This window comes from Hyposmocoma kahamanoa, unplaced genomic scaffold (genome assembly GCF_003589595.1).
Source record: "Hyposmocoma kahamanoa isolate Upper Pololo Valley unplaced genomic scaffold, ASM358959v1 134, whole genome shotgun sequence".
Taxonomy (NCBI): Eukaryota; Metazoa; Arthropoda; class Insecta; order Lepidoptera; family Cosmopterigidae; genus Hyposmocoma; species Hyposmocoma kahamanoa.
Window position 1 is genome coordinate 394,192 of NW_020653477.1, and position 27,404 is coordinate 421,595.

General features: G+C 37.3%; 1 protein-coding gene across 1 annotated transcript; it reads right to left on the bottom strand.

Moving 5' to 3' along the window:
• Nucleotides 1–596: 596 nt before the first annotated feature.
• Nucleotides 597–27,140, bottom strand: LOC113240361. The gene is made up of 3 exons (XM_026477642.1): nt 26,883–27,140; nt 15,592–15,721; nt 597–750 (listed from the first exon to the last, which is right to left on the bottom strand). Exons 1-3 carry the CDS (start codon nt 26,963–26,965, stop codon nt 649–651), a joined length of 315 nt encoding a protein of 104 aa, XP_026333427.1. The 5' UTR covers nt 26,966–27,140; the 3' UTR covers nt 597–648.
• Between the last annotated feature and the right edge of the window lie 264 nt (nt 27,141–27,404).

The window sequence follows — 27,404 nt, forward strand, 5'->3', positions numbered from 1 at the left end:
TATTTGTAAGTCAATGATAAGAAGCAATTATTTTAATGGTTGATTTTGCTATTCTCCAATTCGAGGTGTTTTTCTCTCTCAATATACTTTGAGTAGTAAGAACCAATTTTTATTATCTCCTGTGTCAAGTCCCGTACGTGGCGAACTAAGGGTTTATTATTTGTATTTTTATTTTTTATTGTTGTTTTTGTATACTTTATTTTTATTATTAGTATTAATTATTTCTTGTATTTAAATCAATTTAATTATTCGTTATTGTAAAATTTTTGTGAATTGTAACTTTTTTATTAACAATAAATGACTATGACTCTAACGGTGGCAACCTGTCGGGTGAATGACTTTTGAAGTCAGTTTTTTTAGTACTTTGTACTGAGATTATAAGTAAATGTGATTTGCGTATTTTGCCCGTTTGCCAGACCAACGTGTTATCTATATGTATACCTCAAATTTTGTAATTATATTATAAGAGCCTATAAAATGCAATGCTGTTTCAGGGACATACAGAATAATAATCAAATTATTTATATTGTATGCACACACGAATACATAAATAATCAATAATAATTACATATCATTATAATAATCAATTATACACAATAGCATCAATGTTTTATTCAAGGTACCGGAAACAACAAACAAATAATGGCTCTAAGGATCAATGTGTGCGTATGCAAGACCGATGTTCCTTAGCTCACAATCTTCTTGCAAGAAGTCCCTTAACAACAACTTCTTTAATGCTGTTCGACGGACCTGAAACACACGTAAATGGTTCAAAATGCGAATTATACTGGCCCAATCACAGATGTTGCCAATCACGTGATGCCACCGATAGCGTCATCGGCGATATCACGGATTGGTAGGTCACATTGGCACCTGCATCGCGTCACTCCACCGTATCCTTCTAAGAGCCAACAAACTAGAATGGGAAAAATTGTTAAACGCCCAACGTATATTTTTTTATGATATCAAGTGACGGGATGAACAAGTCGAGCGCCTGGTAGTAAACGACACGCCTGTCCATAACAATTGCAACTCCACGATACAGAGCTTTAAATCATAAAGATCTTGAGGGGTCCCACAAGCCTGTAATTTCACTAGCACTTTTACCCTTAAAAACCTGCTTGGCGGCAAATTGGTAAAGTGGCAGTACTACCCTGGATCGACGAACTCTTTCACAAGGTGCTCTATTGGTAAGGTGGTGGTATCATTTTGAGATCAGGTAATTGGTATGCTTGTCCGGGACATGATTATTTATTATAGCATCGAACAATCAAACGTTGCCGCTCACGCGATACATGCAGCCGTAGACGCATACCACACCTAGAAGTGCCGGTGATGATTTTATACCGATTTATCGGATATCGAAGTTATAACAGGTAAAAAAACTAATATTAATTGCTATATCGGTAACTACTCTAGCAAACCATAAAGTTTTTAATGCCTGGGTCTGTCATTTAAAAAAAATAAACAATTTCAAAAATACGTCACGACAATCGTGTGTGTTATTGTTTGGGCTGGTGATTTCGGTGTTTATTTATTGAAAACACCGTAAGTAGCGTTTTTTAAGTTTAACCTGAATATAAATGTTTATAAACAGTACTTTAAGGAGTAATTTCATGGTAAACGTTAGAACCACTGAAACGGAATATTATCATATTTATCCAAGTACACAAAAAAATTCATTAGTGCTTTTTAAGTGCAGGATTTGCGGTGTATTGCTGCATTTTATTTGAGATGTTTTTGTTGGTAGTACGGAGGGTATTTATTTAGCAATGCAGAATAATAATTTTTATTTATAAAAACTTGTATTTAAACTGAATCCTTTTCTAATTTGCGAAACCAAATAGCCGCCATTTTGCGGTAGGAGGAGCGCATCGCGTGAGCGGCTAACCACACAACAAGACGGGGTGGACAAACAAAACATACAATGCAAGATCTTATACTGGTATGTGCGTAACAAGTAAAAGGCCTATATTACTTTCTACCACAGCTACCAATCTTTTACGGTATTTACGCTTGCTTAGTTCACATCTAATCAACAAAAGCAAAAAATGCAATATAGAGGTCGAATGGTTTGAATTAGCGATACAGAGCCACGTTTATTGTGGATGTTTAGTGACAATTCCTCTCGCAACATCCATCATCCAACTATATCAAACATCCTATTGTTAGTCCGCATTGGGCTAAACTAGTGTCGGGCAAAGGACGGCCCGCGGGCCATCTCCGGCACATGAAGGTTTCCATCCTGTCAATACTTTTTTTTTATAACACCAAGTGACTGGAGGAGCAAGTCGTGTGCCTGGTGCGTAAACGTCAGAGCTTTAAACCGCAAAGATCTGATAGGCACTGTCACTGCACCCGTTACCCTGATACATAAAATACTAATGGCCCCCAGAAATAAATTTTGACAATCATAGGACATGAAACTTTTTCCGGATTTAAATCGCGTATATTTGTTTTTTCAAACAAACCAACGTTTCGGGCCCTTTACAGGTCACATGGTCACGGTTGAAAGTTTCATTTTTCTATGTGTAACAATAGCGAAAACCTAAGAACTCGATTTGACAAATATTTCCAAGAGAAAATGCATTTATTTAATTCTGGCTTCCTGTAACATTTCTTGTTTTTCTCGCCCTTTAAGAAAAAAGTTTGCCCACCCCTGGTCTAAACGGCCAACGTATTTTTTTTTTCACATGTGCGAAAATATTTATCTACTGTTCAAGGGTCACCAAAACGCATACAAACAAACATCGAGTATATAACCAGAAATAGAGACGAAATAAGGGCCATATATTCCTGGTAACACATTAGCGATACAGCTCTTATAATCAACTATATCTTATATCAACTCTCGTTTGCACTAAAATATAGACAGGCCAACTACTGACCTGTGTGTACGTCACCGTATATTCCAAAAAATATTCTGTATTTATTGTAATAAAGATAATATCTCTAACAATGCCGTGCTGTTCTATTCGGTGGTGTGGGAAAAACAGCAAAACATCTAATTACAAAACAAACGGAATAAAATTTCATCGGTAATTAAATATTAAAAATGTAATTTTGCAATTTACGTCCATTATAGCAAAGCTCAAGTTAACTGGTCGATTTGAAGTGAAACAGTTGACGACATCCATTGACGATACCCGTCAATTGTTTCGAACTCGGGCTAGCCAATCGGAGCGCAGTTGTCACAGTAATAATATGGCAGAATAGTTTTCAAACAAATTAAATGACATTTCGTCTCTATTTCCGGTTATATACTCGATGCAAACAAATGATAAACTCTATAAAATCTTGATAATGATTGGTCGTAATTTCTAATTTAAAAAGATATGACAAATTCTGGACTGTTAATATAATTTAAACTTTACCGAGGCGCTATATAATTGAAAGTTTCATTTTATATTGAAGTTTTATTCAATGTGCTGCCATCTTGCGACCAGTAGCTGAACTACGACGAACGACTAAACATATGAACGAATAGAAAGTAGTATCTTCTCGATAACAGTCTTCTTTAACGCACATATTGCATAATGAACTTTATTTAGATCAATTATTTTTTAAATTAATAAAACACTCATGAAGCATCTTTTCGCTAAACTTCTGTTCGCTACTAGCGTGGAAAATTCGACATATTTACGTAGTTCTCCAAAAGATAAAACTCGACCATATTGCTCTGGGATAATATTTACTTTCGTTTGTTACAGTACAAAAAATCAATTCGATAAACAGAAAATTGAAAATTTATTCAAATAAGACTTAACGATGATATGACATACCACCACGCGTAATAGTTTTAAGGCATTTTTCCACGAGTTTAGAAAATTTGCACGAAAGAATTTACAAAACCCTACCTTAAAAAGCGAAAATGGCAGACTGAGCTCAAGTAGGCCTAACAAGGCCAACTGTTGGCACGCGTGAGATGCTAACTAACCACTTCTACTGTATCGCACTATGAAAACCCTGTGTCGTGGGTGCCATGGACATACACATAGAACACCACAAATTACACCCGAACTCACGAGAGAAATAAATGTAGGCCATACAATTATTTCTCCCGGCCCAGAATCGAACCCGGGAATCTGCGTGGCAATCCAGTATGGTAACCGTTCGGCCACCGAAGCAGTTAATATAATCGGATTTTGCACTGACTCGTAACCTTTATACAGTATCAATGTCCTGGTTCACGAAAGGTGCCTCCCCGAACGAGTACCATTCTTTTCCTGTACGCATAGCACACACTAAGCAATAATCGACGAGTGCCTTACGCCAATTGGGAAACCCTTTCATCGCGATGGCAAGCATTATAGTGTATGCTATCGATGCGATATGAAGACGAATTTTTGTTCTGGTCAAAGCATTGAAGAGATTGTTAACCGCTAATGTGCCGGAAACACGGCAACAAAATAGACTAGTCCAGTCCACATAATTTATTTCATAAGTAAAATCGAAAGAATAAAGGAAGGCTGTAACATGAAAAACGATATAAAAAACAGGTACAACGCCACAAAATACGTGACACAGAAACGTGAGACAGATTTACCCCGAATGGGCCGAGTTATACAATATTACTTGATTAGATTGGTATTATAATTGACACATGATTTAGGTTGGGAACAGGTAAACGGATCAAAATTAGACGCAGTTAAAAATTACAGCAGCACTGCTCGCTACAGCGATTGATCAGTAAAATAAAGCGAAAATGACGGGCAACGGAATCAAATAACGATTCAAAATTTGAAAACATGTGGCCAGGAACCAGAGAAAAGGTGATGAAAAGGCGGAATGACGATGGAAGGAGGTCGCATCGTCACAGCATTATTTTGTTACACCCAATACTTAGAACACTTTGCTATTTCCTATCTATCTTTTTGCCAAGACATCTGTGTCAGAAAATACGCAAGCAAACTCAAATAGCTATATATATACATCTAACTAACGGAAACAGTTCCAACTTATATCATTGCACCCACGCTTTCGAAGTGGGTAACAAATGGTACATGAAAAGGTTAAGGGGTGGCACAAAAGTAGCGGGAGAAAAGTAGGTATAATTAGTAGAATATATCAGAATGATGCGGCTTAAAAAGGAGTAGTTTAGTAGCAGTGGAGCTCCTTGTGAAAGATTGTCCTGGGAAGTACTGCGACGTGACCTACTTCTGCCTCCAAGCAGTAATGTGAGCTTTACTGAGTTCCGGTTTTGAAGGGTAAGGGTGTATTTCCACCGGCGAGGCGAGAAGAAACGAGGCGAGACGATTTCTAAAACTTGTATGGCAAAATATCAATTTTCTCCTAGCGCATCTTCGGTGGAAATGGTCGGGATTGACGAAGATGGGCGAGACGAGATTTGAAATATTTGTTGACGTAACATTGAACCGTATTGCTGCCTACACAGACTCTATTAACTCTGCAACGGAAACACGATTCATGATGTCTCGTACGATATCGCGCGTGCTCGCGATGGCTATTAAGGCTTGAACAGTCGCGAATGACTTCGACCTCTAAGCAGTAGTAACAATTTCATATGCCATCTATCGACCACTCGCTTGTACTTACACAAAGTCAAATAAAGATAAGTTGGAAATTAGAATACAGAAGAGTCATAAGTGTTTTTGCAATCTATACCTACGTTGTTGTTCCCTCAGAGACTGTTAGCATCGCCACCTAGTGAGCGTCTGCTAACACTACGCCGCGGCACTGTATCGCGGTGTCTGTTGCCTAGTAAACTAAACAAACCACCCAGTTATGTGGCCGCACGCTAGGTGACGCTAGTTGAATAATCGATTATAATGTATATCCAGGGCGCCAGAGGGCGCCTTGCTCACTCTCTTATCCATCATCTCAACACGAAACATACAAGCCACAGCCTGCGTTTTCATCCCACGGTTTAACATGGTGACCCCGACGTGATCTTTATTAGAGAACAAAGCTGTCGAATTCCTGTGGTTTTTTTTTATCTGCAAAACATCACAAGAAGAACACAGGCAGCGAGAGGACCGAGGTAAATTGAAACTTATCGCAAGGAGCGTGCCGGCCATACTGAAACCCACGTGTCGGCAGCTCGTGGTTGAGAGCCGAATATTGGAATACTGGGAATCCATCCATCACATCTACCAAGATTATTTTCTACGAGATACCCAAGAAATTACCTATTTAATGATGACCTCGACCTACCAAACCGTGTTGAGTCGACGTACCGGCGACCCGTGGTCAACGGGACACCGCCAAGAAGACGTCTGAGACCGTCGCATCTACATCATATCATCGCACCTCGTGATTGCGAGGAAATGTCGAGGGATACCTACCTATGTAACGATAAGTCCAATCAACCAAGTAAGGTTTTTTCTCGTCTCGCATAGATTAGGCACTATGAATATTGATTCGAGTAAAAAGAAACGAGACTGCGTGTCTAACCTATTCATCATTCCCTCCGCTCAGTTTTTCGTTACTTCTTTTTAGCTCGAAATACTTATGGTACCTATTACTTGTTTTTAACTCGAAATACTTATAGTACCTATTACTTATTTATAACTCGAAATACTTACAGTACCTATTACTTGTTTTTAACTCGAAATACTAATAGTATCTATTATCAAAAATTAATCTAATATCTGGCATTTGTTCCAGCCTTAATGTCAATCGCGAGATTATGGGATACAGTGACGTGCATCAAAATGTAAACGTGTAAATATTAGATATTTCAAAAAATGTACCTGCTTGTACATTTGACAGAATGTACGTGCTGTTTTCAGCACCAGGTACATTTTTTGTACCTTGTTGTTGGTGTCGTGATTACATATTTTTGAAAACATTATGTAATCACGACACCATTTTAAAAAAGGTATACTTTTATTTCAGAGAAAAAAAAACAAACTACAGTCAATGAAAAAGATATAGTCCTGGTGTCATACATACAATGCATATTATATATTTATAATTCCATTAAAATGTACACGATTAGGATTGTGATTGTATCATATTTAAGTAACCACTTTTAAAACATTGCATGTGATAAAATATTATATAAAAAAAGTTATTTTCGAAAAAGTTCTTATTTGTATTTATTTATTTATTTTATCTTAGAGGGTACAAACCGCTTATATTACAACATGATTATGTCTTTTTACAGTATGTTTATCGCTAGACGAATTGAACAGCACTGTGTCTTCACTATCCATAACCCAAGAGCTCGCGATGGCAATTTTTGGTGGAAATAGATCGGCGAGATTTCAATTCCCGCCTCGTCTCGTCTTGTCTCGCCTCGCCCGGTGGAAAAGCACTTTAAGGGCGCTGGTGAATACAGGCAACGCGAATCGTCTAGATCAGAAAGCAATAAACATTTTGAATAATATTATTAAATTGGAACAAAACTCGATTTACAACGAATATTTAGTTGTAAATAGTTTTATCCCCTGATTTCGGGCATTAATGGGTATTAACCGGAATCAAACATTAACAAAACGCCAAAGGGTTAATAAAACCCGGGCGCTTGCCCATATCTGGTCCTAAGTGATCCTTGTCCTTAGTAAAAGTCCTTCTTATTGTAATTTATAGTTCTGAAAATATCCTTTCTTAATCACGTTAATAACTTTGTGAGAGCCGTGTCTTTACTTGACACAGAAGCCTTCCCTGACCCTGTAGTGTCCTATTTTTGTACAAAAACCATCATTTACTGTTACGTAGAATAGTCATTTGGAAATAAAAGGCAGTTCTTTCCTCACTCTGAGCTGATTCAAGTGCAAACGTAGATACCTACCTACTTAAGTATTTTGTGTTATTCAAGAAACCGGTGAACTAGTAGTGAATATTATTTTATGTATGATTTGTAATGAATTATGAAATCGACCACTATGAAATCTTTTTATTGATTGGTTGTAGTTTCTAATTGAAAAAGAACAAATTTTTGGACTGTTTTGGAATATAATTTAAACCTTAGAATAATAACGCATAGAAACCTAGTCCGCACACGCTAAGTGAGGCAAATTGAAGCGCTCCCAATGGGCCTGCACGAGCGGGCGGGCCGTCAGTGCTCAAGGTCAACTTGCACCGCGAACAGCTCAAGAATTTTAGCTAAAAATGACGAAATGTGCGGTAAATGAGTGTAAAAATACGTCAGACAAACATAAAATAGATACTAACATCACATTCCACAAGGAACTAACGCGTTTCAACTTGTATTTTTATATAAATATTGACTAAAATCGAAAATTAACCTACTACTAAAACTAGCCTACATGAATTTGATTTTTGCCTCACTTGTGACAGTTCGCTTGATATGAAACTATCATTCTATGCGTTATTATTCTAAGATTTAAACTTTATTCCGTTGGCATATAGTTGAAAATTCAGTAACTATTATTGCATGTTACGACGTTTTAATTTTATATTAAAATTTCAATTAACGTGCGGCATTACATTTAACATTAAGTTGTAGCTAAAAAGTAATCGAAAGTTGATGCTTTCGATGTCTTTCGAGCTGGTGCTCGACAGACACTATTAATTTAGTTGAAGGATAACATACAATGAAAGCATTCAATTCTACCTGCCCTACTGCGAAGTGTCTGTATTATTGTGCAAAATTGTGCAGACACACGGACGGACTTGTTAAACTTGATTCAATAGTACATTTTATTAACATCATGTGTATACCAACATAGTACATGCACATACATATAATATATAATTTATAACATACACACATTTGCGTGATGTTCCATTAATATTTGTAATAGCTAATAACCATCCCGATTAAACCAGCCTTCAAATATAAAAAAGAAACCACTTCGATATCAGTCGTTTTTGGAAGCTACCGCAGACAAATATACAAATGTTTTAAACTTGTCACTACCCTCCTTTCGCGTCGGAGGTTAAAACAGAGGACCTTAAAAGATGTATATCTTTTACATCGCCCTACGGCTAATCGTGACGAGCGAAAACAATCTTTCCCGTTTTTTGTGGCCGTTTAAACCACTGTTTCTAATTCGTTTATTTACAGTTAGATAAAACGTAAATAAAGAAGCAGACATCGTAAACCTTTTTTTAGCAAACAAATTACAGTAAAGGAGAATACCGTGAGAAAATCAGCACATTACGTTAAAAAAATCAAAAGCTACTAAATACCAGCGCTCAATTCGACTGTATTTTTTTTATGTTACGTGATTACTACACCGATTTCGATTTTTTTTTTTGTTGGAAAGGGGGTACCTCAGTAGTGGTCCCATTCAAATTAAGGGATGAATCCAGTTCATTGGGTTTCACCAATTTAATTAACACAGTGAATAGCGACATCTCTCGCCAGGACTGGTAGCTGTAAAGGTACTAACTGGGTGATAAATCTGTAATAGATTTGTCATAGATGGCGCTACGACTAAAAAGTCGTTGAAAGATCAAGTACAAAGACACGACGCAAGCACATAGAGAAATTCGTGAGGTCCGCTGGTTCGTTCCGTGGCTTAGTTGGTATAGCGAAGAATCCGACCGGATTGAAGGATTTTTTTCTGAGTATTCGATCTTTGTATTAATAACTATTTCAATAAAGCTTAGCAAATACTTATAATTCCACAAACTGTTGAGGCTGGTTTTATTTTAATAGAAAAGTTAAAATAAAAGTTAAAATAATTAGTTAAAATACCACCTCAGCTCGAATTTGTTCACATACTAATACGGTTCACTTTGCTTGGGTCGAGTGGCAGGGAATCTATATTTTTACAAGCGACATTAAAGCCATTTGAAAAATGTGTATCGTATACTATACATGATCTATTTTCTTCAGTTGATGTAAAAAACAAATCATTTGTTTAATTTGGTAAGGTACCTATTGAATACAGTGGTTTTCTTGTCAAATTTCAAGGTAAGTTTGTATTTGTTTTTCTATCGTGAAAATTATTAGGAATCGTGTTTTCGCACCGTGTATCCTCTGTTTTACTACACATTTTTCCAAAGCATTTGATTCAACACTTTCATGCAGAATCAATCAAAGCCGTTTTAGGTAGTATAGACTGTTAAAGGTACTCTTTAACCGGTATCAAAGCTGCCTGCATAGAGGTACAGGCGCTATAGCTTTTATCCAGTACATTCACGCATATTAATTTATCGTCAAAATATTATCATTACCAGTATTTGTTAATGGCGCTTTGTAACGTACTCCGCTGACAAATGACATGTAACATCCAGTCAAGGACACTTGCTCGATGTGAGAGCGTGCCTGATTAAGTACCATATCGATTTGCAGAGTTCTGGAATACGATTAGGGTCGTATTTCCAGCGCTTGAAATCATACTCAAGTCTGCTCAAGTACTTGAGCATAGAGTAGAGTTCTGGCATACGACCCTAAGTAATAGATTTTCACACTTACTTTGCAGGCCTTGGCCGGGAAGAAGTCTCACGGTCCATAAATATCATATATACTAAAATATAACGTCAACGAGTCTTGCAAAAGCAGGAAAGCCCAAATAAAATATCTTTTTACCTCACTAGTTCGGAAAGGCTTTATTTCTCCATTAGAAATCTGCAAGGGCTGTTTTCTGGCTGTGGTGCACCTAACTTTTTCTTTCGAAGAAATAAAACAGAATGACACGTTGAACTACACGATTTGTCGTACATTATTTATCTCGTAAATTGTTGGCACATTTTATTCTTATTATTGTTGAGTCTACACTGAGATTATAGCGAGGTAGTTATGGGAAGCTTTATTTTATAAGTTCTAATTTATTTGTGGTAACACTATATATACTTCGTCGTAAAAATGACAGACCATAGACGGAGAAAATATCACCTAAATTAAAATATTATAAGTCTGAGTAAAAGAGCATTGGCGGACAGTCGAATAAAATCAGTACGTTTAACTTAACCTGCAACAATAAGAAAACCCCCAACAGTGTTTATAATTGAATGAATGAAATTGAAATGTTTATAACAATTATATTTAGGTGAAAAGTTGCGAGTTTTCCTCAGCAGCAAAGTTGTTTTACGTCTCGTGCCTTGAAACCCTCGATACGCTCAGGATTTTATAATCTTAGACACATTTGCTTATACAAGCAGTTGCGTTAAACAACATCTTTGCAGTATTACATAACAAATGACTATTATCTCTCACGGGTAAACCAAATCACACTTGAAATCGTTATACTGATTAAACTCATCGAGTATATAACCAGAAATAGAGACAAAATGTCATTTAATTTGAAAACTACTCTGCCAAATCATTACTGTGACAACTGCCCTTCGATTCTTCTTCTTATCTATGAGCTAGGCTCTTGTCAGTGGAGTAATCGCCAAGCATCTCTGTTTAGCGCTGATTGGCCAGCCCGAATTCGAAACAATTGACGGGTGTCGTCAATTGTTACACTTCAAATCGACCAGTTTAACTTGAGCTTTGCTATGATAAGACGAAAATTGAAAAATTACATATTGAATATTTCATTACCGATGAAATGTGATTCCGTTTGTTTTGTAATTAGATGTTTTGCTGTTTTTCCCACACCACCGAATGGAACAGCCCTCCATTTTTAGAGAAATTATCTTTATTACAATAAATACAGAATATTTTTGGAATATACGGCGACGTACACACAGGTCAGTTATTAGCTTTGTACTAATTCAGCTTTCTAATTTGTGATTGTGAGAGATGATATTTAAAAGTGATACGAGGGTCATGCCAAAAGAAATTAGATTATCAAAAATTGTAAATTTTTTTCTTTATTACAGGTATCGATTTTTTCAAAATATTCACCATGAACTTTTCTAATATACACTTTTCCATTCTTTTAAACCACTTGGGAAATATCGATGATCCACTCTTCTTTAGACATTTCAAAAATTTCCAAGTTATAATCAGCCAAGGCATCTTCTTTGCTTTCAAACCGCTTGCCTTTTAATTTTTCTTTAATTTTTGGAAAGAGGTAAAAATCACAAGATGCTAGGTCAGGGGAATATGGCGGGTGAGGCAGTATAGATACATTTTTTGAATGAAAATAGTTGAGTGTTCTAGCAGAAGTGTGCGGAGCGGCGTTGTCCTGATGCCAGAGGAGGATTCCTGACTTCGGCCGCTTGTCACACCAAGCTGACAAGACTTTTGAGGCACAAATTGTTATACACCATTCGGAGTTAACTGTCCTTTGATCCTGTAGCACTACAGTAGCAATGTGTCCCGTCATGCAGAAAAATGAGGCGACCATTTCTTTCTGTGTGCTTCGTGTACGTCGATATTTCGTTGGCGTCGGCTCATTTTCAAAGCGCCATACAGCGGACTGTCGCTTTGTTTCAGGATCATAGTTACATAACCATGTTTCGTCACCTGTCAGTATATCATAAACGTTTTTTTTCTCGCCAGCGTCGAATTTATCTATCATAAATTTACACCAATCCACGCGACGTTCTTTCTGCTTATCGTCAAGTTTGTGCGGAACCCATCTCGAACAACGCTTATGGAGGTTGCTCGTGAATAATAGTTTTCAATGCTGCTGATCCAAGGCTCAGTTCTCGCTCAAGCTCTAGATATGTAGTTCGTCGGTTTTCACGAATTACTTTTTCGACAGTTTGAACGTTTTCTTGAGTAACCGCGATTAGCGGCCGACCTGACTTCGCCTCATCTTCAAAGCTTCCCCGTCCTCTTTCAAATTCAGCAAACCAATTGAAAACTGTAGCTCGCAAACAAGCAGTATCAACAAAAGTTGTGGCTAAAAGTTCAAAATATTCTTGCTGATTTAAACCTTTTTTGTAGTCATAATAAATCATAATACAAAAATCACGTCGAGAGAGCTCCATTGTTGCGAACAAATTTTAGTTTGACTAACATTTACACAAATTATAAAATTAGTATTACATTTAACTAATAACATTATATATTACATTCTAAAATTAACACTTTCATTTTATTCCTATGATAGGTTATATACTCGATGACTTGCGTATTTGCTTATTTGGCTTCTTTGATGTGCGTCGAGAAATCAACCAGCGCGCGGTAACGTGAGTTTGGTGTTTGCTGTGTTTATCGAATAGACAAACAAGGCAAATTCTTGGTCACACATGCTATCTACATTGTATGCCAAATATATCAAATGCGCAAATACAAATTGCCATGTGGAGTGCCACCATAATGAGAATTGAAATTTTGCCATACAAATGTCAATCCTCGTCTCGTCTCGTCTCGTCTCGCCTCGCCGGTAGAAAAGCACCTTTACGTTTGTTCGATGCGTCGTCACTCCTATCAAAATTCTTGAAATGAGAAGACGTGCCCATAAATCACAGTTCACCTTCATTTTCTTGACGTCGATTAGTAATAAATTATAATGTATATACGGCCCTTTTGGGCTGAGTATTGTGTATTGTGTTAGTTTTATGTGATGTGTTTTATAAGAATTGCGTCTTTTCTTTGCATCATTTTATTTGTTACAGTTTTTCTTTTCCTCTTTTAATATTTCTTACAATAAATCTTGTGGACCGAACCTCCTCCTCTTCGCATCTCTATTCTCATTTCGCCAAGGCTAGGTTACACCGGTATCTTCGGTTAAAAAAAGTTGATTGAACTTTAAAAAATACGAATTCAACGTACGATTTTTGAATCGTGACCTCAGAATTTGGTCTTTAATAAAAAGTTTTTTTCATACAGAATGTATAACATTTTATTCAATTTCAAGCCCCAGGCTTGCTGAAAATCAGCGCCACGACACGGTTTAAAAAAGAACCAGTTGTCTGACTGAGCAAGTCCCGTTTGTACAGTCAAGAGCACATCAAGCTTGACACTTTGTACTTTGGACCGTTCTTATCGTTAGCGGCATAGAGTTGGATTTAAGTCTTAAGTGTCAATCTTGACGTCCCCTTGACCCTGTACCAGCCGCGACACGCATGACGGCAAATTACTGCTTATTTGTGTACATTGTTTTAATATTCTTTTTAATTTTTTATTTTTGCCCTGTTCTTTTTTTGTTTATATGCGTATCCGTGTTTGTACAATAAACAATTTTATTTCTTTCTTTGTTTCAATTTGACCAACTTCTGCTGTGCCGAATATTCTTCTAATACAATGAAATGATCCCGACATGAAATTGAGTTGATAAACACTAAAGCAAAAATTAATCAATTTTATTCATTTTTATGGACAATTCACAAACACACTGTATATATACAATGGAACACTACCCTCCGATGCGATAAAAAGCTGTGAAGCAGATATGTTTCCACTCAACAAGATAAAGATCCTTTGAGATACTTTTAAAACAAATCCCGAAAATGGAACAGGAATAAGGTTCTTCAAAAATGATATTTAATATCATGGTTTACACAAACGCTTTAACATATTTACGTCCTTAATGTTTTCTGTTAAATGTTAAACCATTAAATAGAAATATAATACTTACTAATTTGACTATTTAATTGAGAAATCATTCTACTCATTCAACGAATTTTGTTAATTAATCATATTGAGATATTAATGTGACTATATATATGATATTTAATTAAAAATTATTAAATAACTTTTATTAATACAAAGATCGAACTAACAGAGATAAACCCGTAAAGTAAAACTCATCATTATCATCATTCTGCCAAGCCCACTGCTGGGCATAGGCCTCCCCCAACGATCTCCACGACGATCGGTCCTGCGCTGCCCGCATCCATCGGCTTCCCGCGACCTTTACCAGATCGTCGGTCCGCCTTGTGGGGGGCCAGGGGATTTTTCGCACCCCAAGCCCAGTTTCCAAAGCTTCTATTGTGACTAGGAAGAGCAGGACCGCCGGGCACTAGGGGCCAATTCTTTGGTGCGTGTACCACAGAGAGGGGGTGTTGCCACAGCACCAGTTTGGGATCTATTTTTTCCTCTGATGAAAAGTCCCAAACAGACATAAGACTGCAGTACTAATTAATATGTCTTAGTTTATTCTAATTTCTATTAATAATTAATTGAACTTAATAAAAATTCATTCAATAAAATGATTTGTAAAACTTAATGTAGCGTAAATTGGAATGTTTTCTTTGTAAAATTAAAAATAAGGTATTTAATTAATAACTATTGTTACTATAGTGAAAAAATAGGGTGGTTTGCATTAATATTAGAGATAACTGGTTGAAGACCCACCACCACCACCTCAGTCAACCGTGACCATGGGACCTGTCGGTTTGTTTGAAAAAACAAATATACGCGATTTAAATCCGGAAACATAGTTTCATTTCCTATGTGTAACAATCGCGAAAACCTAAGAACTCGATTTCTGAATCGATTTCGGTAAACGTCTACTAGTATATGATGAGAGCTGAGAAAGGGGCGGCTGGTACTGACTACATGGCCTGGGGCCTAGGGCAACCAAGACTGCAAATCCGCCACTGGAAGTCAGTTAATAAAAAAACCGTTTCATCCCCTCTAAAGGTGGCAAATTAGGTGATGAAATTAGGGGACTTTCTTCAAATTTGAATGGGACTAGTATTGAGTTACTCTCTTTCCTTCTTAAGAATTATCGAAATCGGTTCACAAGCGTCAGAGTAACCGTGTAACGTACGCACAACAAAATTGAAAAAATACAGTCGAATTAACAACCTTTTTCCTTTTTTGAAGTAAAACAAGAAGTAAAAAACTACATAACAATAAACACTTACAGCCAGAGTCTGCCACTTGGCAGAACGCAACTCCTCGCGGATAAACATCATCTCGGCACGGAGATCCTTGTGAGCAAATGGGTCAACGTCGATCTGAAGCCGAGGATCGATGTTCCCCAACTTCTGGTCGCTGGAGACAAGAGGGTGAGTAATACGAGTACATTATGAATATCAATATTCCAAAAACGTACATTTTGGGACCCACGCAGAGGGCTGGAGGATCCGAAAGAACCAGGTGCTGGAGGCCATCGTGTCTGAGCCCAATATTATCAGTGAAATCAAATCTGCAAGACTCCGTTGGCTCAAACACCTCAAAAGGATGCCAGCCCACGTGAAACGGGCCTACATGAGACGTCCTAGTGGTCGACGACTGGTTGCTCTGTCCAAATACCGATGAAAGGACGAAGTGGGGAAAGACCTCCACACCCTGCACGCAGAAAACTGGGAGGAGATCGGAAGCCAAGACCAACTTCGGGACGCTGACCCAGCAGAGTCAATTTTTGTATGATACCTAATGACGGGACGAGCAAGTAAGTAAGTAAGCATGATGATTGAGCGACACGCCTTTCCATAGCAATTGCACTGGCACTCAGAGCTTAAAATCGCGAAAATCTGAGGGACACTGCCACTTCGCCCGTCACCCCAAGACAAGTTGACAAGTCTCATGTGTCTGTGATTGCACCAGCACTCTTACTCTTCAAAACCGGAACGCAGTTATGCTCACGTTACTGCTTGGCGGCCGAAATAGATAAGGATCTCTTTACAAAAGCTAAGGGCGCGTTCAAATTAGCCATAATATGCGACAATTACTTTTCATACAATTTGTAGAAGCGCTGCAGTCACGCTCGGTTGCAGTCAGGGTTAATAAGGTGTACATATTAATTTTTCAAATTAACCACGATGGATGAAAATATACTTGAAGAATTTATAGAGAATGTAAAACAACACCCTGTAACATGGTATAGCTAATCCGCCAGTTATTCCAATTGACTGGAAAAAAAAAATGTTTGGGAATACCTGTAAAGGAATTGCTTTGTTGTTTACTTTTTCCTTTCATAGTACAGCGATGAGGAATTCCAGAAATCTCATCATTACCCCTCAGTTCAAGTTGAGTTTGCGTTAACAATAGACAGAGGAAACTAATTTGAAGTTATGCACTTCAACGTGATGCTTTGTATATTTCAATTCTCTTTGCAATTAAAATTGTTGAAATTTATACTCTCTTATTGCTGTACAAAAAAAGTTTGAAAAATTCAAATCCTGTGAATTATTGCTTGTCGAAGCCGTCTCTGGGGGTGTAGAGAACGGGATTGCCGTCCGATATTCGTACGAAGCAATTACTGTGGAATAAGTAATACTCGACCAAATTAACACTCTCTGCGCCATAGAATAAACGATTTTTCTGAAGCAGCAGGCCATTATTTTTCACAGAACGCCACGCCTGTAGCTTGATTTTGATTGCCTCTCCTGATCGGAAATTGCGCCTTTTCAGTGTCGAGGCGCATAATTGCGAATCACAACTGGCCGATCGGAAACTTTTGACATTTCAAATCGGAACAATAGTTGATTTAACTCACAAATTAGAAAGATATAGTAGGAATCAGGTTCATCTTCTCGCTCAGAGACCCATCTGATTTCCAGACTCGGATAGGCTACCCGATCGGATCGATTCCATATTGAATTAAAATCAGGATGCAGAACTTTAATAACTTTTGTAGCAGGCCATGTGGACTGCCGGCAGGACACGCGTTTTTTTTCACGCCATGCCTGATCTCGAGTAACTTTTGTAGCAGGACATGTGGACTGCCGGCAGAACACATTCAAGCTTTACCAGCAGGTCGCGCGTTACGGAGTGATTACATCAAAAACAGATGGATGTCACCACGAGTAACGAAATCCATACTTGATTACGATCTGGATCAGTTGTTAGCAGAAGAGTCAAACAATTGGCTGCGTTCGTCGAACTCACAACTTATATTTACAGCCTGCTGATGCAACCTTTGACTGATCAGGACTAGAAAAATCGAAAATAAGTTTTGATTCCTAATTGTGATACACCGGCGACCCACATAGCATGCTAGGTAAAATTCGGAAATACATGGTGGCCTGTTGCACTTGACTTGTGACACATAGCTTGTTGGTTATAATTCGAAGATAGTGGCCTGCTGCAGTTGAAATTTTGTGGCCGGCCGGCGGTGGCAGCCCACATGGCATTGTCTTCTGATTAGGTCGAGTATTGCTTATTTAGGAGAGAAAGGATGTAGTCTGTTTAGGTAGGTACGACTTATATACGTTAATTCCTCATAGTGTTTTTGTAATTGTAACAGTAGAGATTCCTGTGAAAGAGTTCGTCCAGTGAAGTAGTGCCGCCTTACCTATTTTTGCCGCCAAACAGTAACGTGAGCATTACAGCGTACCGGTTCTAAAGGGTAAGGGTGCTGGTAATTATAGGCTATTACAGAGCCCTTCAAATCTGTGCAATTTAAAACCCTAAGTTGCAGTGCAAGTGCTGTGGATAGGCGGTCGCTTATATTTCAAAATTAGTGTATTGGAAACCTTCCATTGAGTAACGTTCATCTTACTCATGCTAATTCCATTTTAAATTCATTGAAACACATGAAACAACGCTTTATAATTCATTGTCCTAGAAATGTTAAAATTTCATGGAGTTCCTTTAAGATACTATGTTACATAAAAGTCTCAAGTAAAGTTTCCATAGTGCGGGGCTATGAGTGCGTGCGTAAAAAGTAAAAAGTAAAAGAAGTAAAAAAAAAATTAAAATACAGGTGTACCATAATTTCATTATGTTACCGTAGTTGTCATTTAAAAGTGATGTTGTGTACAATAGTACATAGTATTTCATTTATATTTTAATTAATCGTAAATATAAATATATTAAACCCCCGGCAAAGTACACTAAGCATCTATACAAAAAGCCCGTATTATAATGCAATAAAAATTCACAAACTACCAGAGTACATAAGAAGTGAGACAAATTATAGAAATTTCATTAAAAAATTAAAAGCATTATTAATTTGACAAGTGCTATTGACTTAAAATAATTTTATATTGACAAACTTACATAGTTGTTTGAATAAATTATATTGTTATGTTATTTTATATATTTGACGAAGACTGATGATGGATAACTGACATGTTATTTTAATCTCAATTTTATTTTTATTTTTTTTATTATTCTAATATAAGTGTGCATTTGACCTCCATCTCACCTGATGGAAAATGACGATAAGGTCGACGATGGAGCATGCACACCTATGTAGATAATGCCTAAACACTCTCGCCTGGAAAAGATCCAAGTTATAACGTTCAGAGAACAAGTCTGCAGGCAGAGAATTCCACTCCATACCCGTTCGCCATATAAATGTGGAAGCGTAACGCTTCGTGCGAATCTTTGGAATATACACAACATAGGGGTGGAACCCAAGCCTACGCCTAGTCTCCCGGTGATGGAAAGGGGAAGGCGGAATTAAATCGTGTAATTCCATCGCACACTCTCCGTGATATATCCTGTAAAATACCGATAAGGCGGCAACTTTACGGCGGTGTTCAAGGCTCTGCAGCTTCGCCTCTACCAATTCCGAGCCACCTATAAGGCTCTTGACACGCTTGTCAATTGAATCCAAGGTGGCCAGTTGATATGTAGCAGAGTCATCCCAAAGGTGGCAACAGTACTCCATACACGACCGGACTTGTGCTTGATACAGCTGAAGCAACTGTCCCGGTGTGAAGTAACGCCTCACCCTGGAAAGGATGCCAAGATTTTTTTTTTTGACGATTGGACGACATATCCATTCCAGGTAGCTGGAGACGGTCGGCTATTGGTATGGATATATCACGAAAAGTCGGAGTCAGCTCAAAGGGACTCCGTTTAGTGGAGAATAGACACGCCTGCGTATTGGTAGCATTAAATTTGACAAGATTGGTCGCATCGCCCCAATCGGAGACTGCCTTGAGCGTCAAACTAAACGGCTAACCATGGACTCTTGCCAAAACTGGATTTCCTCTCCTCTGACCTTTGCATTGGTCAAGTACATAGGTACTACAACTGGGCTGTCATCAGCATACGCAAAGGTACCTGGAATTAACATATCATTGATATGTAGCAGAAAGAGAGTTGCAGACAGTACGGAACCCTGAGGAACTCCGGCCTTCTATCCGGAATCTATCGCCATATGTTCGGAAGGAGTAGCCTTCTAAGACCACTCGAATGGAACGTTCACTTAAGAAATTCGAGATCCAATTGCAAAGATCAGTGGGAAGTCCATAACATGGAAGCTTGCTTAAAATGTTTGCGTGTCAGACCCTGTCAAAGGCTTTAGAAATGTCCAAAGGCACTGCAAGTGCTTCGCCTTGCTTTTCTATACCCTCGCTCTATATGTGACAGGCATACACAAGAAGATCCCCGGTAGATTGCCCTCGTCGGTAGAATGCTGTGGACAGGCGGTCGCTTATATTTCAAAATTAGTATATTGGAAACCTTCCATTGAGTAACATTCAGGTTACTCATGCTAATTTTAAACCCATCGGTCGGAACCCATACTGGCGATCACTGAGGAGGTCATTGTCTTCAAGGTATGACAGGAGACGGTTGTTGAGTACACGTACACGATTATTATACTTTGTAATGTGTGAACAAAAAGTAGCGACTTAGTGCCATACCCTACAGGGTGTCATAGCAATAAGTACTTACCTAATGGAACGTGTATTGTTGGGACTTGCATTTTAAATAAATAACAAGCTAATCAAAAAGCTATCCGTATCCTACACATTGCGTGCGCAAAAGATTTCTTAATTAAATGTTAGTAATATCCAATAAAATATTGTTGTACTTGTACTTGACGGCCTCCGTAGTCGAGTAGCTTGCACACCGGTTTCATGGTATCGCCATCTCTGAGGTCCCGGGTTCGATCCCCGGCCGGGACAGTGTAGAAACTAACTTTTTTATATTGTCTCGGGTCTGGGTGTTTGTGGTACCGTTGTTGTTTTCGTTTTTCATAACACAAGTGCTTTAGCCACTTACTTTGGGATAAAAGCAACAAGAAAGAAGAAATCCGAAAATACCTACATTCACCGAAATAACGTATGCTGGAATTTTCGTAATTCCAATTGTTATATCTTTAGAAATATTACAAAACAAACCTACCCTAACTTAATCGTTTCTTTGTAATAAACAACCATAATTCCCGGAAAGCAAAACGGTTTTGTTTTAAATCGATTTTCGAGATTACGACGATTTGAGTTTTCGTTTCGTTGGAATCTACAAATTCGAGACAGAGGTTAAAAACACGACAACTTTAAACGAAAAATTAACAATTAAACACACACCTAAGCACAAAGGATCCAATTAAAATTCTGTAATACGCAGTACATAAGGCACAAAATTGTTTGTGCAGCAGCTTGATTTTTATTGCCTCTCCCGATCGGAACCTGCGTCTTTTCCGAGTCGAGGCGCATAATTGCGGTTCACAACTAGGCGATCGGAAAGTTTGACATTTCAAATCGGAACAATAGTTGATTTAACTCACAAGTTATAAGATAAAGTAGGAATCAGATTCATCTCGCTCGGAAACCCATCAGATTTCGAGACTATCCTATCGGTTCGATTCCGATTAAAACCAAAATCAGCACGTGGGTCTTTTAATTGCGTAGGAGGCCTTAAAAATTCTTTAAAACTGTTGGAAATATGATTTAGTTTCTCAAAAAGCTATCTATGTCCCCAAGTTTTTAAAGAAAGTGAGGATTACTTTATATTCGAGTTTGTTTTTTGATTTTTGTCTTTGGGGATAGTGTGCAAGATGTAAAATGCTGTGTTGGTTGATTTGAATTAAAAACTATTTACAAATGCAACGTATTATTTTAACTTGGTAGCAGAGCGTGGTTCAAGAAAAACTATGTTTTTATTTACCTGAACACAATAAACTATTTCAGAAATAAAAATAAGAAATTTTGGAAAATAAAATCTCAAAAGAGAAAGAAGAATTGTTGTACAAATATTCGACGGAAATAATTATGAAAAATGGAGATATATATTTAAAATTATATTTGGAGATAAAAGGTTGTTACGAAGTCATCACAACAGAGAATAAACCATAAAAATATTTCAGACATTGATTGGGTTAAATGGAGCTAAAAACGAAAAAGTATATTGTTAACAGCGTAAGCGACACCAATTGGAAATAATAATATCTGAAAATAAAGCTGCTAAAATGATACAAAGTTTTGATACTATTTATGATTACCAAGCAAAAATATGTGCAAGCAAATTGCTGTGCAAAAGAAAATTACTAAAATTAAAAATGGCGGATGATGACTATCCAATCGAATTTTTAAATGGTCCATTAAATCCCACAGGTATTGATAGTGAACGCTATTTTGTACTTTTATCGATGACAGTTAAAGTTTTTTGCATTAAATACAAAAGTGAAGTGTTGGAATGTTTCTTGGAATACATGAATTTTGTTGAAAATGCAACTGGAAAAAGAATAAAAGAGCTGCGATGCGATAATGGAAGAGAATACATCAATAAAGATGTGTACACATTGGGTAAAGAAAAAGGGATATACATAAATCCATGTCCACCATATATACATGAAATAAACGGAGTAGCTGAAAGATTTAATAGATCAGTAATGAACAGAGCTAGATGTTTATTATCAGAAGCAAAAACTGATATAATATAATTAATATAATATAAATGAATACTGTGTAGAGACAGCAGTATATATAGGAAATAGATTGTTAACGAATACAGCGATTAAAAATACACCATATGAAATATTTACTGAAAGAAGACCAGATTTGTCAAACATGAGAATCATTGGAAGTAAAGTATTTGTGACAATTCCTGAACAAAGGCGAAATTCGAAATGTAATCCAAAGGCAGTAAAAGGTATTCTAGTTGGTTATACAGATACAGGATACAAGATCTTAGTACAAAATAGAATAGTTACAAGCAGGCACGTACGATTTGTGGACAAAACAGCTAGATTTATCAAATACAACAGTGAAGATGAAGATAAAAGAGAATTTGATGAGAATTTTACTGAACCAGCTCAAGAGACGGAGACTACTAATATAAGAGAGATAGACAATGGGAGAAATAATGAAAACGAAAATGAACAGGAAATAATTGTATATGGAAGACCCCAAAGAACCGAAAAGATGCCCGACAGATATAAAGACTACGTTGTTATTGAATATGTGTAATGCAAATGTCCCTAGAAACTATCTTTTGTTTTTATGACCTCCACATCACAATCACTTCAATAACTATTCCGCTCGTGGATTTTCTGTCCTGTGTATCAGCTGCCCAGTCAGCATCTACATATGCATTCATTACTTCATCAAAAGTTGTTTCATAAACTAATTTTAGGTTTCTTGTGTGATATAAGTATTACAGTACTCGCAAAGAATATTTATAAAGAGTTTCGTCATAACTCTTTTAAAATCTGCTTAAATAGTTTACTGAGTAAGCTACATCTGGTCGTGTTCCAATTGCCACATACAAAAGCGCTCCAATTAAATTTCTATATTGATATTTTTCATTTACTCTTGCTGCACAAAAGAAAATTATTATAATTAAAAATGGCGGATGATGACAATCCAATCGAATTTTTAATGTAAAGTCTATGTTGTTTATGTGAATATGTGTAATGCAAATGTCCCCGAAAACTATGAAGAGGCGATAACTACACTCGCGAGCAACCAAACCGACTCAGACCCTACACCTGCATATAAAGTAGTTTTTATCAAAAAGTACCCAGTCAATTAATAAAAATGTCTTATTTTCTGATAGCCTGAAACTTTAACTTTAAGATGGTCTCATTAGCATAAAAATCGATTGCGTGGTTTTTGAAATAATGGTAATAGAGTTAACAATTAGGGAAAATAGGAATTTAGAAAAATAATTTATGGAGATTGTTATTTAAATTAAAACAAAAAAAAAGTAAAATAATAATAATAAATTTATTTAATTAATATTTGGTGTTACCCCCTCTAGCCCTAGTAACAGCTTGTAGTCGATTTTTCATTGACCTGATTAACTTTTTAACAACTTCTTGAGGAATTCCGTCCCATTCTCTAACAACGCCGTCTTGAGCTCATTGATATTTGAAGGTGCCGGATTTCTGGCTCGGACCCTTCGTTTGAGCTCGTCCCATCAATGTTTGATGGGATTCATGTCTGGACTAAGCGCTGGCCAGTCCATGGTCTGTATACGGACTTCTTCCAGAAACCGCTTAGTTATACGCGAAGTGTGACACCGGGCATTATCGTGCATCAATAAGAAGTTATCGCCGACAAACCCCGCGTACGGAACAACATGTTCTAGGAGTATATCGGTAATATACCGATCGGCTGTCAATCCTCCTCCTCGGTCCCCCCAGGCACGAAAACGAGTTCGGTTTTCTCGTCTAAAGAAATTCCAGCCCACATCATACAAGAGCCGCCGCCATATGCAACAGTTTCAGCGAAACAGCACTGCGAAAATCGTTCACCTGGGCGCCTATACACCCGACCTCTTCTATCACTGCCATGCAGACACATTCTGCACTCGTCAGTAAATAAGACAGCCCGCCATTGCTCGTGGTTCCAATTGAGGTGCTCTCTAGCAAATTGCAGGCGCGCTTGTCGATGGCTTGTCGTCAATTTCGGACCAGTTGCAGGACGTTTTGGTGTAAAGTTGCCTTCCCTCAGGCGTCTTCGAACTGTCCACTCGCTTACAGCCACTCCTCGAACACGTCTTAGCTCTTGCTGTACGTCGACACCAGTCAGGTGGCGATTTCGTTTAGATGTAGAGACTATGAACCGATCGTCGATTTCAGTTGTGCGCCTGTGACGGCTGGTTCTCGGCCTCCGGTCGAATACACCAGTCTCTAGAAATCTTCTGTATACCCTTGATACAGCAGATTGGCTTAGGTGCAGTGGAGCAGCGACAGATCGCTGACTAAGTCCCTGTTGCAAAAGAGCAACAACTTGAACGGCTTCTTCCGGTGTTGTATCCATGGTTTTGTCAAAATAGTGATGGCGATTCACGGAGATGCGTTCAGGTCAACTTCTGGAAAGCGGCTGTAGGCATAAGCCGCGTGCGGGAGGTTTTATAGGGTTAGTTGGTCGCCCAACTCGTACTGGGTACCGCGAGTAAATTTCCCTGTACTGCCTATTTTATTTAATTTTTTTTAAACTACTGAATCGATATTGATGTTAATGGTACATTTTTAAAGCTGAAGTTTCAAGCATTTTAAACATATAACGTTTTTATAATTCGGTTGTAAACTTTTTGATAAAACCTACTCTGAATGCGCGCTTAGACATTGAGTCGGTTTGGTTGCTCGCGAGTGTAGTTCCGAAACAGTTAAATGGCAAAAGGCTATGCAGTCAAAGATAAACAGATTGGAAAGAAATAGAACTTGGGAGATGGTAGATGAGCCAACAGATAGAAATATTATTAAAGTCAAAAGGATTTATACAATTAAATCAAGTGATATATATAAAGCGAGAGTTGTGGCTACGGGTTTTCAACAGATATATGAAAAAAATGAAGAAATATATTCACCAGTAGCTGGAATAACCACTTTAAAACTATTATCATTGACTGCTTGTGTACGTGGGTGGTATATTGAGCGTGGAAACTGCTTTCTTAAATGGAGCCGTAAAATCAGAAGTTTACATAATATCCACCAGACGGTTATGACATTCAACAAAATAAAGTTTGTTTATTAAAAAGGGCACTCTATGGACTGAGAGAAAGCCCACGATATTGGTATGACTGTTTTCATGACATTTTTTGCAGTATAACTTTCAAAAGATCTGCGTATGACTACTGTCTACAAGATGTATAAATGGTGAGAAAATTTATATAATTTTATACATAGATGATTTGTTAATTTTTGGCGAAGACAAAACGAGTATTACGAAAGTTAACAAATTGTTAAGCGATCGGCTTCGTATGAAGGTTTTAGGATGTATAAAACAGTATTTAAGTATCAAGGTTGATTACAAACCTAAAGAAAAGAAAGTGTATGTATTTAAGCCAAGATAAATACATTGAGAGTTTAGCTGAGAAGTGCAAAATTACTGATTCAAAACCAATTAATACACCTATGGAAATAAATTTAAAATTGGAGCCAGCACGAACATTGGAACAAGAAATAAATGAAAAATGTCAATATATAAATTTAATTGGAGCGCTTTTGTATGTGGCAATTGGAACACGACCACATATAGTTTACTCAGTAAACTAAGGAGATTTCAAAACAGTTATGAATGAGTTTTAAATGATCTAGATATGAAAATAGAGAATAGTGTGAAAATATACGAAGATAATCTTAGTGCAATTAGGCTTGGCTAAAAATGGTAAATTTTCCAAGACCTCTAAGCACATTGACATTAGCTATCATTTTGTGTATGATTATGAGAAGAAAGGTCTCATCAGTGTACAAAAGATTTCTTCGGAAGATCAGGTTGCTAACATACTGACTAAAGCTCTGTGTAAATAAAATGTTTGAAGTTTAGAGAATTGTTATGTATTAATGTTCAATAGGTTAACGTAAAAGTTATATTAAGGTACTTTCTGTTAATGCGTTTTTCCAATTATGAGATACTGAATCAAGGAGGAATGGAAATATGATTGTTTCTCAAAAGCTATGTTCCGAAGTTTTTAAAGAAAGTGAGGTTTACTTTATGTTCTAGTTTGTTTCACGTTTGTTTTTTGTTTTTTGTCTTTGGGGATAGTGTCTGATTCTAGAACTCTACTCAATGCTCAAGTCAGGATTTGAGTACGGTTTCAAGCGCTCGAAATCATACTCAAGTCCCTGCCATTAGGGTCGTATTTCCAGTGCTTGTGTTTCCAGTGCAATCGGGGCAAAAAAGGGTCGTATTCCAGAACTCTACTCAATACTCAAGTCAGTACTTGAGTATTGCAGTGAGAACTGAAAATCATACTCAAGTCCTTGCCATTAGGGTCGTATTTCCAGTGCTTGAAATCATACTCAAGTCTGCTCAAATCCTGACTTGAGTATTGAGTAGAGTTCTGGAATACGACCCTAAGATGTAAAATGGTGTTGAATTAAAAACTATTTAGAAATGTAACGCATTATTTTAACAAAAACGACTGCGACATATTGACAGAGTCTGCCCCAAATAAAAAGTTCCTTGTTTGATTACGTAAATGCTCTGAACGTAATCCCAATAAAAAGGCTATAGCTATTACGCAGGTGCAGGTTAGAACTAGGCACTAAGGTGAGGTGTTCTATGTAAGAATAAATACTAACAACGTAGCGCCAACATCCGCTTCCAAAGCGCCGGCTTCCTCAAGGGTGTCGGGAATAACCTCTTGTTCATCCTCGCCAGACATACTATGTCAAAAAATAAAAGTTTAACCAAAATACAAACGAAACTAAAATTGTTACGATACGAAAATAATTATATACGATTCAGCGTTGAGTATTTTGTGCACACTTTCAAGTTTGACTGATGTAAAATTGTCATTTGTCTAATCTTATTATTATTATTATTTCGTATAACGACGGCGGCCACTACACAAGCCAGTTAGCTGAACAACGAAACGAAATAAAACAACTTTATAAAGTTAAAAAGAAATGGTATCAGCGCCACCTATTCATCAAATTATGTACTACTTGGTTAAGTGGAGGACTAGCGATGACAGTAGAATCCGCCCATTTTGTGCGTTTGAATACTGTATTACTCTTGCCTACGTGATTAATTGCATATTTTATAATAAATTAGATACATTTAAAATTTTCTTCAATTATCAGTTCTTTTATAAATGACGT

Coding starts and splice junctions, on each gene's coding strand:
- LOC113240361 (XM_026477642.1), bottom strand. CDS start 26,965: ATGTCTGGCGAGGATGAACAAGAGGTTATTCCCGACACCCTTGAGGAA. Junction 15,722..26,882: donor GCGGATGTTGGCGCTACGTT/GTTAGTATTTAT, acceptor TCTTGTCTCCAG/CGACCAGAAGTTGGGGAACA. Junction 751..15,591: donor CCAAGTGGCAGACTCTGGCT/GTAAGTGTTTAT, acceptor CGTGTGTTTCAG/GTCCGTCGAACAGCATTAAA.